Raw genomic sequence first — 13,580 nt, 5'->3', positions numbered from 1 at the left:
TCATCTCATGCAGGAGATGAAGAGGATGCTCTACTGCTTCCTGGCATGGAGACAAACTTCAGTCTGGGATAGCAATACAAGAAGTAGTTTTTCTATGAGCCACAAGAAAATACACAGCTATGAAACAGTTTGCAGAATAAAACCTGAACATGGCTCTAATCTGCTGAAGAAATAAACGCATGTTGCAGCAAAACGTCAAATATGGCAGATCTGATGAAACCAGTGCCTCCCTTATATGACAGGCTGTAATACGATAAGGAAACATCATTGCTTCTTTAAATCAAATTATGATTCCAGGCTTGATTTTCCTTTCAATTGTATTGTCCTGAAAGGAAACAGCTTCACTGAATTCCATGAGGTCACATTCATGTAATGCTGAGAGAGAACAACCAGACTTTACAGACCTATGCTTGAGAAGAATGAACCTTTTGAAAGACAAACACAAACAACATAAATGTACATATATATGCCCATGAACAGTTGCGTTTCACCCACCTATTTCATCGCCCAGAGAGGAGTTCAGTATGGCACCAGCAGACATAACTACAGCACAGCTCCCAAAGCCATGTGTATACAATTTGCCCAGTGGAATTTGGGGAACGTGCTTTTCCCATCCAAGAGTAGAGAAGGGAGCCTCCTTGCCATCTATTGTTTTCACATTCACCCTTTCTTTTAGCTCACAGAATAGCTGGTCTCCTGTCAACTTGGAGTTTCGTTTCCCCTTGAACCTCACCCCATGCTTATTGGTGCTCAAATAATCTTTCATCGCCTTCTGCAGTCGAGGGTTTAGCATCTTGGAAGAGACATCCCCTTTCCAAAGCTTGTAAAGAAAGGATTTCGACATTGTGGAATATAGCCCATCCCAGTCATCAGATTCATCAAGCATCTGGCTTCTCCTGTGCTTTGTGCTCCTTCTCCTCATTCTTCTCTGATGGCTCCAGTTGCTCTGTAAAAGATTTACTTTTGGATTATCCTCATCTGCTGAGATGAATTTTGCTATCTCTTGAAGGTGGTTGTGTGACCGAGGCTGACCAGCAGCAAATAAATAATTGTCATTCACTTGGTAGAAAGCACTTTTTGATTTTCTTCCCATCTGGGATCGAAAAAACTCGTCTTCATTTCTAAAGGCATCTTCCAAATCAGTCCATTTCTTAATACTTCCAGTCCCAGATTTAAATGTACCTAAGAGATCTTCATTAAGAAGTACCTCATTCCCATCGATGGTTTCTGAAAATGATGGATCGTGAATGGCTCCCATGATGACTCTCTGCTTGCCCTGAAGAGGCAGAAGCCTCTTAGTTTCAATGTAAGCAAAGGAGCTTGGAACTGGTTCAGCAGTGTTGCTATCTGTAAAATAGATGAATATCACCAGAAAAAGCAGACCCCATGCAAAGATCCCAAACAGCATGAGTTGTTTCCATTGCTTCAAGTTAGGTTTCATGGCAATGCCTTTACCAGCTCCTTTGTGCCTTGAAGTATTGGTGACGGAAAATGAAACCTGGAAAAAACATCAAATATTAATCAAAAATGTTCTAAAAATAGATACAACTCAGAAATATCTCAGCATGCTTTGATAGAAGGTGCAGAATTAATATCCAAGCTGTAGCACGGAGGATCCAGAAGCAGACACAAACTCCAGAGCCTGCAGACACTGTACAAGTGACACGATTTGGCTATAACCACACCATGACAGCTGCTAGCTACAAAAGAAGCTGGTGGCCAGTTTCTACAGTAACACTGGGTCCTGCCTTTGGAGAGATCATGTGCCTGTCTGCTTCTGCTATATCAAGCATAGCGTTAAGAGAGCAAAAGCAAAACCCACGCCTGGCTGCATGCACAGTGGGGGCAATATTAGCTGTCTTCTCTTTTGCTACTGAAGTCCTTATGCAGTGGGACTAAAAGCAAGCCTGTCCCCAAAAGGACCAGGCAAGGAGCACAAACTCTCAGACGGACAGCCCTCCTCTGCCGAAAGCCTTGAAAGGGTGGTCCTCTGTGGATATCATCAAGGGGAGTAGGGAAGAGCATCACACCAGCATGTCAGAGGGGAACCTTCTCCTCAGCTGGTAGGAACTGGCACAGTGTCAGCAGACTATATTATTTGTTGTCCAGCATCATGCCCACATACGAGTGAATGTTGTACCTCTGCTATGGATGCTGCATGCACACTGAGGTAGCATGAAGGAGGTCTGCACATCAATGTGTAAGGGGGTTGCATTTTCCAAAAAGGGGGATGCGTGGCACAACTAACTAAATACATGTCTTTAGGGTGATGATATTAACATAAAGGGTGTGGGTAGGGAATGTCAGACTGAGACCTGGAAATCTGTACTTCATTAATACCCAGGGGTTTTGGACATCTTGTGCATTAGTAGAGGGAGGCATAGTCCAGAATGAAATAAAGTCTGACTGAGGCGGCTGTGTTCCAGGGAAAATACACTAGCACACTGCTGAACCATCATGTAGACTATGTCCTTGCATGAACTCACCTGTTTAACCAACTGGTGTGGGCAAAACTGGCTGAACAAAGTCTGGCCTTCCCCTGTCATAGGCCTTATCATTCACCTCCTTGCACTTACAGTCATCATCAGCCTCTGCTGCTACACTGCAATGTAACTCAGTTTACTACCTAGTGACAGATAACTTACCTGATCTGGATTAAAAATAAGCCCCTTCTGGAGCTTTCTTTCTAACCACATTTGTTTCAATGACCGCTTAATGGCGAGACTTAAGAGCCTCTTATACCAGCCAGCTGTGATCAGAAAAAGGGACCAGGAGCGGGGACAGGCTTGGATTTCATTAACAGCCTGCGCCTCAGGAGCAACCATCTCATCACATTGCAGCCAAACAGTTTACATGCCTCTGATAACACACTGCACGATTATACCTGACCATCAGGAGGGACCAAAACCACAGTCACCATATGCTATCATCTTTCTGCAAGCTGCTAAAGTGCATCAAAGCTGAGTGCAAAGTTTAGGCTGAAGCCGTAACTTAGCCTGTGTTTTCACATTGAAAGGAAACTAACAAGAAACTAACAACAACACTGATGTAAGGCATTCTCCATCCCTCATTTCTGCACTGTGCCTCCATCACTGCCAACACCCTTGAATATGCAGCTGGAATATTACAAACTGAACCAGTAAACTGATACAGCAGGGGGTTAGGGTGGGGAAATGTATGTTCAAGGCATTATTGTGTTTTTTAAACTGGGCAAGCCCCTTATCCACTTCAATGCAGTGACACATCCAGTTGTTTCAGCACAAATGAGGAGATTGCCTACCACAACGCAGAGGCGAGAACAAACCGTAGGTGGTATTAGCAGGGATACTTCAGGCTAGCATTTCTGCTGACCTCCTGGGAATGTGAGGCCACAGCATTACATTTCCAAACACAGTCTACTCAAATGATGTAGACAAAGCATGGAACATTAAAAAAAAGAAAGCTAACTTTGGCACACAAGACAGTGTCCAGAGAAAGGATTCATAATGTCACTCTTGGGTGATCAAACCTCACTGCAAACACATTCATTTCTAATACACCAAAGAAACATAAATAAATAATCATGAATGTGATAACCCTGTGCTTCACACAGGTTTGGCCTGGCTCACACAAACCACATGGAAAAAAGCTATTACTCCAACTGACCCATTTTCTACTTGCACTCTGCTGTTGCAAGATTACTCTCTGCAGCACCTCAACGTTCCCCCCCCCCCTTCCAATTTCAAATCACTGCAGGCAATGTCCTGTGGGAGTCAACTTACAGTATATGAGTGTTGTGCAACTTTGGTCTGCCCTGAAGTTATTGCAACCTGCCCACTCATAAGTGTTCAGATGGTTTGCATTTTTAAATCGGCATTCTTTGCCCATCTGAACTGCCTTTATCCCTTTTTATCATTTTCCCTGCTGTGTTTCCCCAGCACTTTTCAACACGTGGCTTCCAAACCACTGTGTAAGTTAGTCTTTGCTCAGTCAGATGTTTCTCCTGCTGAATATACATTTCTTACAGGATCCGAAAAGGAAGCATCTTGCAGAATCTTTTTAACAGACAACCTCACAGGAAGTCAAACCTAGAGAGGAAGAGGTCACTAACACTTCCCACTGAGTCACGTAACAAGTCCAGATACAATTTAAACATAATCCATAATAAAATCTCACATTTTCCTCAATTTTTGTCCAAGTTTTATTGTATCTTATAACCAGAAGTTGATACGAAACAGAAAGGGTTTAGCCTTAATTCAGGTGTGAGACTATGAAAGTTTTTATTTAGGTTACAATCTGAAAAAGGAATCAGTGGCATTGTTAATTATTCTTAAATTAAAGCGAATGATTTTTTCCCCCTTAACACCTACAGGATCATAAAACTGCATTCATCTCAGATGGTGTGCACATACAAGCATGCACATAATTATCTTTTTCATGCAGCAAAAAATTATCTGCGTAAAACAAGAGAAAAACCCTAGCATACAGCAGTGTATTTGTCAAGACTGCAAGCAAAAGGAGAGGCATCAGTGAGAACAAATCCAAAAACTTTACACATTAACTACTGCAGAAGCTTATCTACAATCCCCTGTTGCAAGTGGGGCCTCAAAAAGGATACTCAAATCTCTTGAAGACTGGAGCTATGCAGGCAAATCTCTGCTGCTTTAATGTTTTTTTGCTCACAAGAAAAGCCTTGTCCTCCAGCAGTACAGCTGAGCTGGAAGCAAATTCAAGGTCATTACAGTACTAGTTGTAAGAGGACCCCTACAACCTCCCAGGATCTTGAAGGCTGTATGGAAAGCTGTACTAAACCAAGAGAACCATCAGTTTATCTTATCTCCCTCCACACTAAGCATCCAGTCTTCTCCCCCTCAGCCCCTGCAGCTTCTCACACCTCACGGCCCCAGGCCCCAGCTTTGGGAATGTCTGGGAACAGAGGGCAGGCCCCCCGCCCCTTGGCTGCTGCCTGGGGAATCTCCCTCAGTACCACTTGGGGATGGATGTGCTTGGGCTCATGCCCTGTACTGCTGGAGGCAGCGCATCTCAATTGCGAAGAGAAAACCATTTGTGCAAGAAACCAGAAATTATGATCATAATGAATTACCCTGGCTAAATAAAAACAGGCGGTTTCATGGGTGTAATTACTGAAGTCCACTGGATGCTTCACAAGGAAACTTCCATCTCTCTCTCATGTATGCTCATCATACAGCTCTCAAGCTGTTAAAGCAATTCTACACGAATGTTAAAATTATCATTAATGTTTGCTTAATGCCTCCAACCTCACCACCCCTGCCACAATAATCCTGCCTATTTACAATGAGACAGCTGGACTCCCAGCTCCTGCTGAGGAGAACCAGAGGAATGAGTCTGTACCTGGGGAAAACACACAGGACTTAGCCCAACCCAGCTTCCTCTTCAGAAGGACTAATAAACCTATTTGCCCCAGGGTCTGAAGATCTCATTTTCCTATACACCCCCTTCCTGATGGCTCTTTCAATCATTAACTGATTTAAGCTCTAGCTACCATATGGAGAGGGGCTTTCTTCTTACCTAGCCTGGCTGTTTGCATGAAAGGCATGGAAAACATGAGGCAAGGTACAAACGAGTGAAGGAGATGGAGAGACTTGCTCATTCACTTAATAGAAGTACTAGCAGCAGCTGTAAAAAAGAAAGGCAAACCCCACTTGTATCTTTGCATCATCCGAGGAAATAAAGCCAATTCCCCAGTGGAAACTGAAGGCCAGTCTTCCGAAAGTGGCACCCATTTGTGGGAAATTTCATTTTGGTAGCCTACGATGCAAGAAATCAGCATGTTCCCCCTCCCCCTATATAGCCCATTGTGTTGCAACAAGGAGCACTTTAAGTTTTTCTAAAGTAGGCCTCCTGACTATTTTTTAAATGAGAAGAGATGGATGAGGGAGATTTTTTTTTTTTATTCCTTTGAAACATTCCTCTCTTTCAACGCTGTCTATTGTTAAAATTAATTTGTACAGACCCCGGCAGCTCAGAGGTCAGGATGGTTCAAGTTGATGTTCTAAGATGTGCACTGTTATGTTAAACAGGGTTTTTCTTGGCTACAGCTTTGCAGCGGGAAGGTCACCTCGGGGTTATTTGGGGGAGCAAATGTTAGCTGTGGGCAACCGTTCCCAAAGGGCTGAGAACCAGACCAGGGTTTATTTGATGGAAAGCTTAGGCGTCCTGAGCAGATAGCACATGCTCCTTCAGTTTGCTTCATCTCTTAGTCAGCTAATTCCAGGGTATTAAGAAACCTCTGGCAGAGGGCAAGACAGCTGGAGGCTGCATTTCCAGGGTGGGGAAACACACTCATCCTCTCATGTGGGAAGTGCCAAATTGGTTTTAGCATTATCACATCATTTCTGCGGTGCAAGCCATACAGTAGGCAGCAACAGACAGACAAGCCTGCGGGGAGTGGTGACTGCCAAAAGATGTATATTAGTCTGTTGATGGCCTGGGTACTTGTCTTATTGGCTGTGATTAGGCCTCCCAATTAATGAATCTCTTTTGGACAACTTCCTTGTTAGTCCCAATAAATCTGGCTCCTTCCTTCAACATTATTTTCAGAGGAGTCAGGCTGCATTCAGTATTATTTATGGCAACATAAGAAAATGTCTTCTGAAACAAAGAAGAAACAGCCAAACAACTCAGAAGTGGGATTTATTTTTTCAGTATTGCTCAGTGCCTTTTTAACCTACATTTAGTTATCTTCTCAGAGAAAATGTCTTGGGAGATATGCAAACAATCATACTGCTAACCTGAATCACCCATTAAATGTGAGCTAAGTGTCCCAAGCCAGGGCATTTGGAAAGCAGTCTCAGGTTCTTGTTTGCTTCTAGGGATGCAGGCAGGCAGTGTGCTTGTTCTTGGGTCTTCTGATAAAACCTAGGATTTTAAGTTAAAAGGGGTGGGGGGGGTTGACTGGCTTTTTCTATTATTATTATTTTTCTAATGCCCCATTTCCAGGAGCTCAGGCTGCAAGAAAATTACCAAATATAGTGAGACCTGCAGTAAAACTCACTTAAGCTGGCAACCCAGCAGCTGGAGAAATGCTCAGTGGGGTTTCTGCCAAAGAACGTGTCCTAGATAATTCTGTAAGAGCATGGGGGCTTAGAAGCATCAATCTCTGGGTTTCAGTGGGAGGTCAAAGCTACCTTCTGGGCATCTGATACCCACTCGCCACACTCCATCATCAAGTTTAAGCTGCCTGGCATTGAAACCAGCTATTACTTTCCCACAGCCCACAGTGCCGCCCACACAGCCCAGGGACCACATACAGGTTACATGAGTGTGGGCTGACAGGAGGGAAGTAAAAATAGCCATACCAGCTCTTAGCCATCACATGCAGACTTTCCCACTGCCAATGGAAATGTTTTGCGGAGCATGAAGGGCCAGGGAAAACCTGGCTTTGCAGTGACTGCACCTCTTGGGTCGGGTCAAGCTCCATCTACCCAACCTGTAGCATCTTTTCTCATGAGCCATGATAGTGGCTCTTGTTCTGATACACACCAAGATTTTATACTCTGGCTAGAATTTCCTTCCAAATCTCAGGTTAGGGGAGACCATGCAAACTCTTTGTTATTTACAGACCGGTTGTGAGCCAGCCAGTCTTGTTATTATAACTGAGGGTTTCTGTAGAAATATACTACATATCACTGCATGTGAAATTCAAAGCAACTTCAGTGTAAATCAATTCCAGGCTCTTCAATCAAAACTACAAAGGGGCAGAAGCATAACATAGTCGTGCTGAAAATAAGCAATTTTCACAACATAAATCAGCCCTGACAGCCTCTCAAGGAGCCCCTCACATAGCCACATATTACCTTCATTCAGTCTTACCTAATTCTGACCCCTTTTTTTTCTGTCATTTCCTCTTGTCATACTTTTGCTGTGTCCTGGCCCTGTTCACAGTGAGATGCAAAGGTTCAAAGGCTGCTTCAAGTTCCAGCAAATACCAGCAGTGCTTGGTTCCACCAGGTGACATGGGTGCAGAAGCCACCACTTCGGCCATGGTCCCTCACACACAGTAAAGAGCAGCTAAGGGATCTTTTCTGTCCTTGCAGAACTACCAGCTGGCTGGTTTGGACAGGTTTTGGGCACATTTCAGCTGCCACAGCACTGTCTCTTGATACAAGTACCAGGAATAAAGCCCATGAACTTCTATCTGTGTTAGTATGAAACCACTGCAAATATGCAAGGACAGTGCAAGTCACTTTTCCAAAGTGAAACTCAGTATGCCACCGGATAATCACAGTGATCCAGCTTTGTACAAACACCATCCTGGCTAGCTACACTCTTACACTTCAGTAGCTCCTCCACACAGGTAAAAGCCTTGTGGATCAGGCTGCAGAGTGTTTTTCCTGTGTTACCTCCACCATCTCTGCTTCCCATCATGAACTGCAGATTATAGAGGAACTGCAGTTGATCCCAAGGGATCTGCTCAGCATTAGGGTCCTGGGAAGCTGAATGTTGTGCATTTGCATAAGGCCTGCCGCTGCCGGCTGAAAAAGCAAGCTAGCTGGAGATAAAAGCCAGGTGTGGAAACAAGGCATCAGACTGATGGCCATCACTTAACTTGTGTATTCTCCATTCACACATAACTACCTTATTAATGTACTTACTTTTATTGCCGAGGTAAGGTCAACAAGGAGGATGCAAGTAAGCCAACACAGGGAGGAAGAAGCAAGGAATGGGGGAGGCTGGGAAGAGGCTGGGACACTGGGTCAGGCAGGAAGGAAACCCAGCTGCAGAGCAGCACAGAGGGCAGGAAGGCAGGGGTGAGTGGCAGAGAGGATGAAGAGAAACTATGCCTACAGCACTAGTGAAACAGCAAAACACCACCTGCCAGAGGCAGGGACAACTCATCACTGAGGGGCTGAGAATTAAAACCGAAACTTCCTCCCATTAGGAACAATCACATCCTTCTTTCTGAGTAAGCACTGGGTGAGTCCTGCTACTGCTAAGGTCTCTGATGCAGAGCATGCTACCCTATTTCTCCCAAGCAACTGATGGGGAAAAAAGCCACCAGGCTCCTGCAACAGTCAGGAGGTCTCAGTGAGCAGCAGCATCCATGCTGTGTCTTCCCCCCTTATTCTGAGCAGCCTCTCCCAGGTCAATGTGCTGCTTCCCGCCACCCCTGTACATGGGAAAGGGAACCCTGGGGCACTAAATGAGCTCCTCAAAGGTGGAGCATGTTCCTTGCTCCCCTCCCACCTCATGCATCAGGGTAGCCTTGGACTGAGCTTTGCAATGGATTAATACCCAAAATAGCTGCACATATTTTCTTCCCCTCTTCTACCCTGTACATGTCTCTTGACACCCATGCAGAGATGCTCCCTTCTACAGGCAGGGCTAGTGCCCAAGAACGACAGTGGCCATCTTCAGCACAGCCTGGCCTTCTGTGGGCCTGATCCATTCCTGCCCACAGGATAAGGTTTTAATCCCTTTTCCCCTGCAAAAGCACAGTTCAGGAGCAGCATATGCCTATGTTCTGGTGTTATGTGTAACTGAACATGATGGCAGAAATCTCTTAATGCCCTGAAACAAGACAGACATGCAGAGAAATAGGTAGTCTACCCAAAGTCTAATAAAACATAAGGTAAAAAAAAATCCAGGAAATATACATAACTGTATTTAGTTCCCCCCCTCTTTTTAAGGGACAGCTTTTGATACCATATTTGCAAAAACACATAATTCAAAAAAGGAAGGAAGTGCTTTGAGGGTTTTTTATTTAAAGCTTGACAGGATAAACGAATCACAGTCTCATTAAATCACACAAATCTCAGACTGCACACAAGACTAAACCACGAGAAATAGGACGTTACAAATCTCCATGCAGTTCTACACTTCCAGCACAACAGCTCATTTCATTTCTCTTCTTGGCAAGGTTAGAATAAAAAGCTTCTTTTCTTTACTCCATAAATGATTTTAGATGCTATATTACTTGAACTTAACACAGCGGTAATTGCACAGAAAAAGGGCAATCTGAATTGCTTCCTGAAAGAAGGGAACGTTTATACTAACACGCGCATGAACAGAGAGCACAGTTACAAAAGGTCTGTTTCAATCCTATCACAAAAAACTTGAACAAATTCACAAAGTCTTCTAGGCAGAAATGACTGGAGAATTTTGATTTTCTACTCTAAAGTAACAGTGTTTCTGAGATATACTGATTATCTGTATCACAATACAGCAGTAAATTTTATATCCACAGAGTACGTTTATATTGCATGTTCCAATAAAGCAAGTCCTATAGGCACTGTGGTTTGCTTTGCTTTCTATTGCTAACTTTCTTATTAGACTGTAGTTTGTCTTTTTACATTTGTTCCAGAAAGCAAGCAAGCTCTTGTTTTAAAACTCTAAAAAAAGAACAAGAGTAAATAAATCATTCCCTGTTTCTCAGCTCTGTCTCAGTGCCAATTCCTATTTGTTTATGTTAGCAATGTGATTGTAAGTGAGCATTTAGGAAATTACCATTGTTAATGTCTCATTTCTATATACTGATACGCATACATGCAAAAAACATGCCTTCTATAGGCTTATTCACTCTACGCTAAAAGCTTGAATGAATGTTTTGCCCTGGAAGATGGCTTGCCAAATTGAAGGATGGAGTCAGTTTAGCCCTTGTTACATTACAAATACAATCCACAAGTGAAGTTTCCTGGACTGGAACAATTTTTTCTCCCTTTTTTGTACATTTTAGTACTTAACATGACTCTGCTGATGATAAGCCAACCTACACTAGCTGGGATGTTTTGTTTGGCTTCATAAAGCAAAATAAAGTGGTATTACTATTTAAGTTCTTTTTCTTTCTCTCTTTCCTCCATTCTGGCACTGTTTTATGCATGGCTCAGGGCAATATTAGTTTGAACTATGACTAGAGCAACAGAAATATCTTCTGTGGGGGATACAGCTGTTTGTAACCTGACACAAACCACTGGAACCTGAATCCTACCTGTCTAGAAATTTTGCAGAGAAACAGGATTTCTAAGAACTACCATCGTGAAAGCAATATGAGGAAGAGTGACAATTAAATCAAAGTTGTTGGTTGGATTCTCCATAGTTTTCCCCTTTGTGCAGTCATTACTGCCCATGTGCAGTGCACAAAAGTCTTCTCTTCCAGCTCTTGCAATTCACTTCCTACAAGAACAAATGACTCCACAAGGTGAAAGGTAGCAGAAAAAAAACAATCAGGATCTCTGAAAGCTCTGACACCATTTAAACAGTGAGAAACTGAGGTAATTAAAAGGCAAGACAGAGCTGGCTAGTTTGCAAGATTATTTGCATTAGTTGTTTGTGTCATAAAAGAGAACAAAAACCAATTCTGAGCCCATCCTCACTGGATACAACCCTGGAATTACCATGTGATGCTAATTTTCACCATCATAAGAGACAACGAAATCTAAAACCTTGTATTCTGAGATTCACTACAGATTAATCTGTGAAAAAGTAAATTCTTTTCTTACTAAGAAAGATACTTACCAGAGGTTGTTGACATGCCTTTACAGAGGAAAGTCTCCATTTAAATATTGCCTTTGAAGTCTGAAGCTATCAGAGTACGCATAATATATTCCTTCAGTTCTTCAACAAGTGGGATTCTCAACATTTTCATTAAAATATTTGTTAGTATTTCAAATGCTGCCTATGTCTTTTTTTTTTTTTGGTTTTCAGTCAACAGTTGGGCCTTTGAAATTATCACTGATTTCAGTAAAAAAAAGCCCTCCTATGACTGCCTGTAAGTAGCCAAGATGTGCAATCCCACTGCCTATCTTTTGCATGTTCTGCTTAGGAAATGCAGATGCATCTGCTTAGAAGATGCAGATGAAGTGCATTTCTTGCCTGGCACAGAGGATAGCCGTCCTCACACTAAGATGTCACACAGGTCTGAAACTCTCCTTCTCCCTCTCTTCTCCTCCCTTGCTGCACAAAGGCACCCACAGGAAGAGACCCTCTTTCAGCTGCAGCGGGGAGTAGCTGGGGTCTGTCCATGCTCCCCTAGCATACCTGCCTGCTTGCTTTCCCAAGAAGCTTCTTCTGAGATATTGCATGCCTCCCTTCAGGTTGTGGCCTTCCCATAAAACAATGAGTTTTTCCTCACCATGACACCATCTGCCAATTAGGAAGGCTATTGGCAACACTCAAGCCAACCATTTGGAGACAAAAAGGCTTGTGAGGATGGAGACTTTTATGTGGTTTTGCCCCTTGCCTAGCATAATACAGCTCCAATCCACATGTGCAGCTTTTAAGTGCTAAAGGAGGAGGGCAAGTAATAAAGAAAAGCCAATTCACTGCCCTAAATCAATCAGAAGAAGGTCTTCTCTGCCAACATAAAAAGAGACTGTTTTGAAAAAGAAATCTTTGCTTTAACATAGATGATTCCTTAGCAACACACAACCCGTGTGAAACCTATTCTGTTGATGGGTTTTAGTCCTGCCTCGATCCTGTTCAGGCCCTAAATAAATGAAAAAACAACAAAAATCCCAAACCATTTAGTCCGATCTAAAAACTAATGCTTAACATTTCTAACATTTTCATGACTCTTGCTTCTATATCCTGATTTGGGTCAGTAAATCTAGTCAGTCAGTTAGTAGAGATGTCATATTAACAATTAAAACTGCCCTAGCAGGTATAGGTTATACTATACATACACAGGATGACTGTAAGCAAAGCAAAATTTTCTTACTTTCATCAGCCTGGGGTTTTTTAACTGTTGAAGAAAAACCACATTGAAGTTCATACTAAATATGGGTGTAAAAATGTAAAGAGTTATACCAGCAGCAACCATAAACAATGCCAAGCAGAGATGAGACTCTTGTTCTGGTGTTCACCTGCGTTCAGCCTACTCCAAACTCGGATTCTTCCGCATCTGTGCAAAACATTCTGTTGTGTCTGCTCTGTTGTGGTAAAAGAGCAAAACTCTTGTGAATCTGCATTTGGACATGAGGAGGTATAGCAAAGTGCTGGTATAATTCCACTCTCACTGGTAGGAAACCCGCCTCTAGTAGGAGACCTGTCGAGTTTTCTGTTTCGCCAAGCCCATCTTGGTGAATTGATTAAACAAAACTTACCAATCCAATAATGCAGAAGAAACTCTATATAGGAATAGTGTATTTCCTTAATTCATTGTAACCTGTACTTTATCTTGAGGCATTGCACAATTTCATAGTACTTCAAGCAACTGTAGTGAATTGCATGATATGAAAACCCCAAATATGAAATCTGACATTACCTCTAACAGACTCTGGAAAGTCATGAGAGACACTAGGTTATTTCCAGAGAAGAATGGTACAGCTCAGTGTATTTCTATTATCCCACACCTGTGCTGACAGAAAACTACAGCAGAATCCCATATCATCCTACAATCCTGAAGTGACATTTAAGTAGAGGAATGCAAAGATTTTGAGATTAATTTACAGGCACCAGTAAATTGGTCTACTTACAAATCACATTTATTCAAACGTATCTCATACCTTGCATTCTGCTTGCCCACAGTAAGAATGGGGTGGTATTTCTACTTCAGCATAAAAAAATGAGTACCACTGAGCTTTTCTTACATATGCAGGCAGACAATATGTCCTGCTCCAGAA

The 13,580-nt window shown here is 42.7% G+C and overlaps 1 protein-coding gene across 1 annotated transcript in view; it reads right to left on the bottom strand.

Annotated features, from left to right (window-relative positions):
* ST6GAL2 (ST6 beta-galactoside alpha-2,6-sialyltransferase 2) overlaps window positions 1–13,580 on the bottom strand; it is a 49,355-nt gene that overhangs the window by 22,893 nt on the left and 12,882 nt on the right. Inside the window, exon 2 of the mRNA XM_005151355.3 lies at window positions 496–1,498. Coding sequence (XP_005151412.3) covers window positions 496–1,498 — 1,003 coding nt within the window. The remainder of the gene's footprint in view (window positions 1–495; window positions 1,499–13,580) is intronic.

The sequence above is a fragment of the Melopsittacus undulatus genome, chromosome 2 (assembly GCF_012275295.1).
Source record: "Melopsittacus undulatus isolate bMelUnd1 chromosome 2, bMelUnd1.mat.Z, whole genome shotgun sequence".
Taxonomy (NCBI): domain Eukaryota; kingdom Metazoa; phylum Chordata; class Aves; order Psittaciformes; family Psittaculidae; genus Melopsittacus; species Melopsittacus undulatus.
This window is presented reverse-complemented; position numbering and strand designations above follow the sequence as displayed.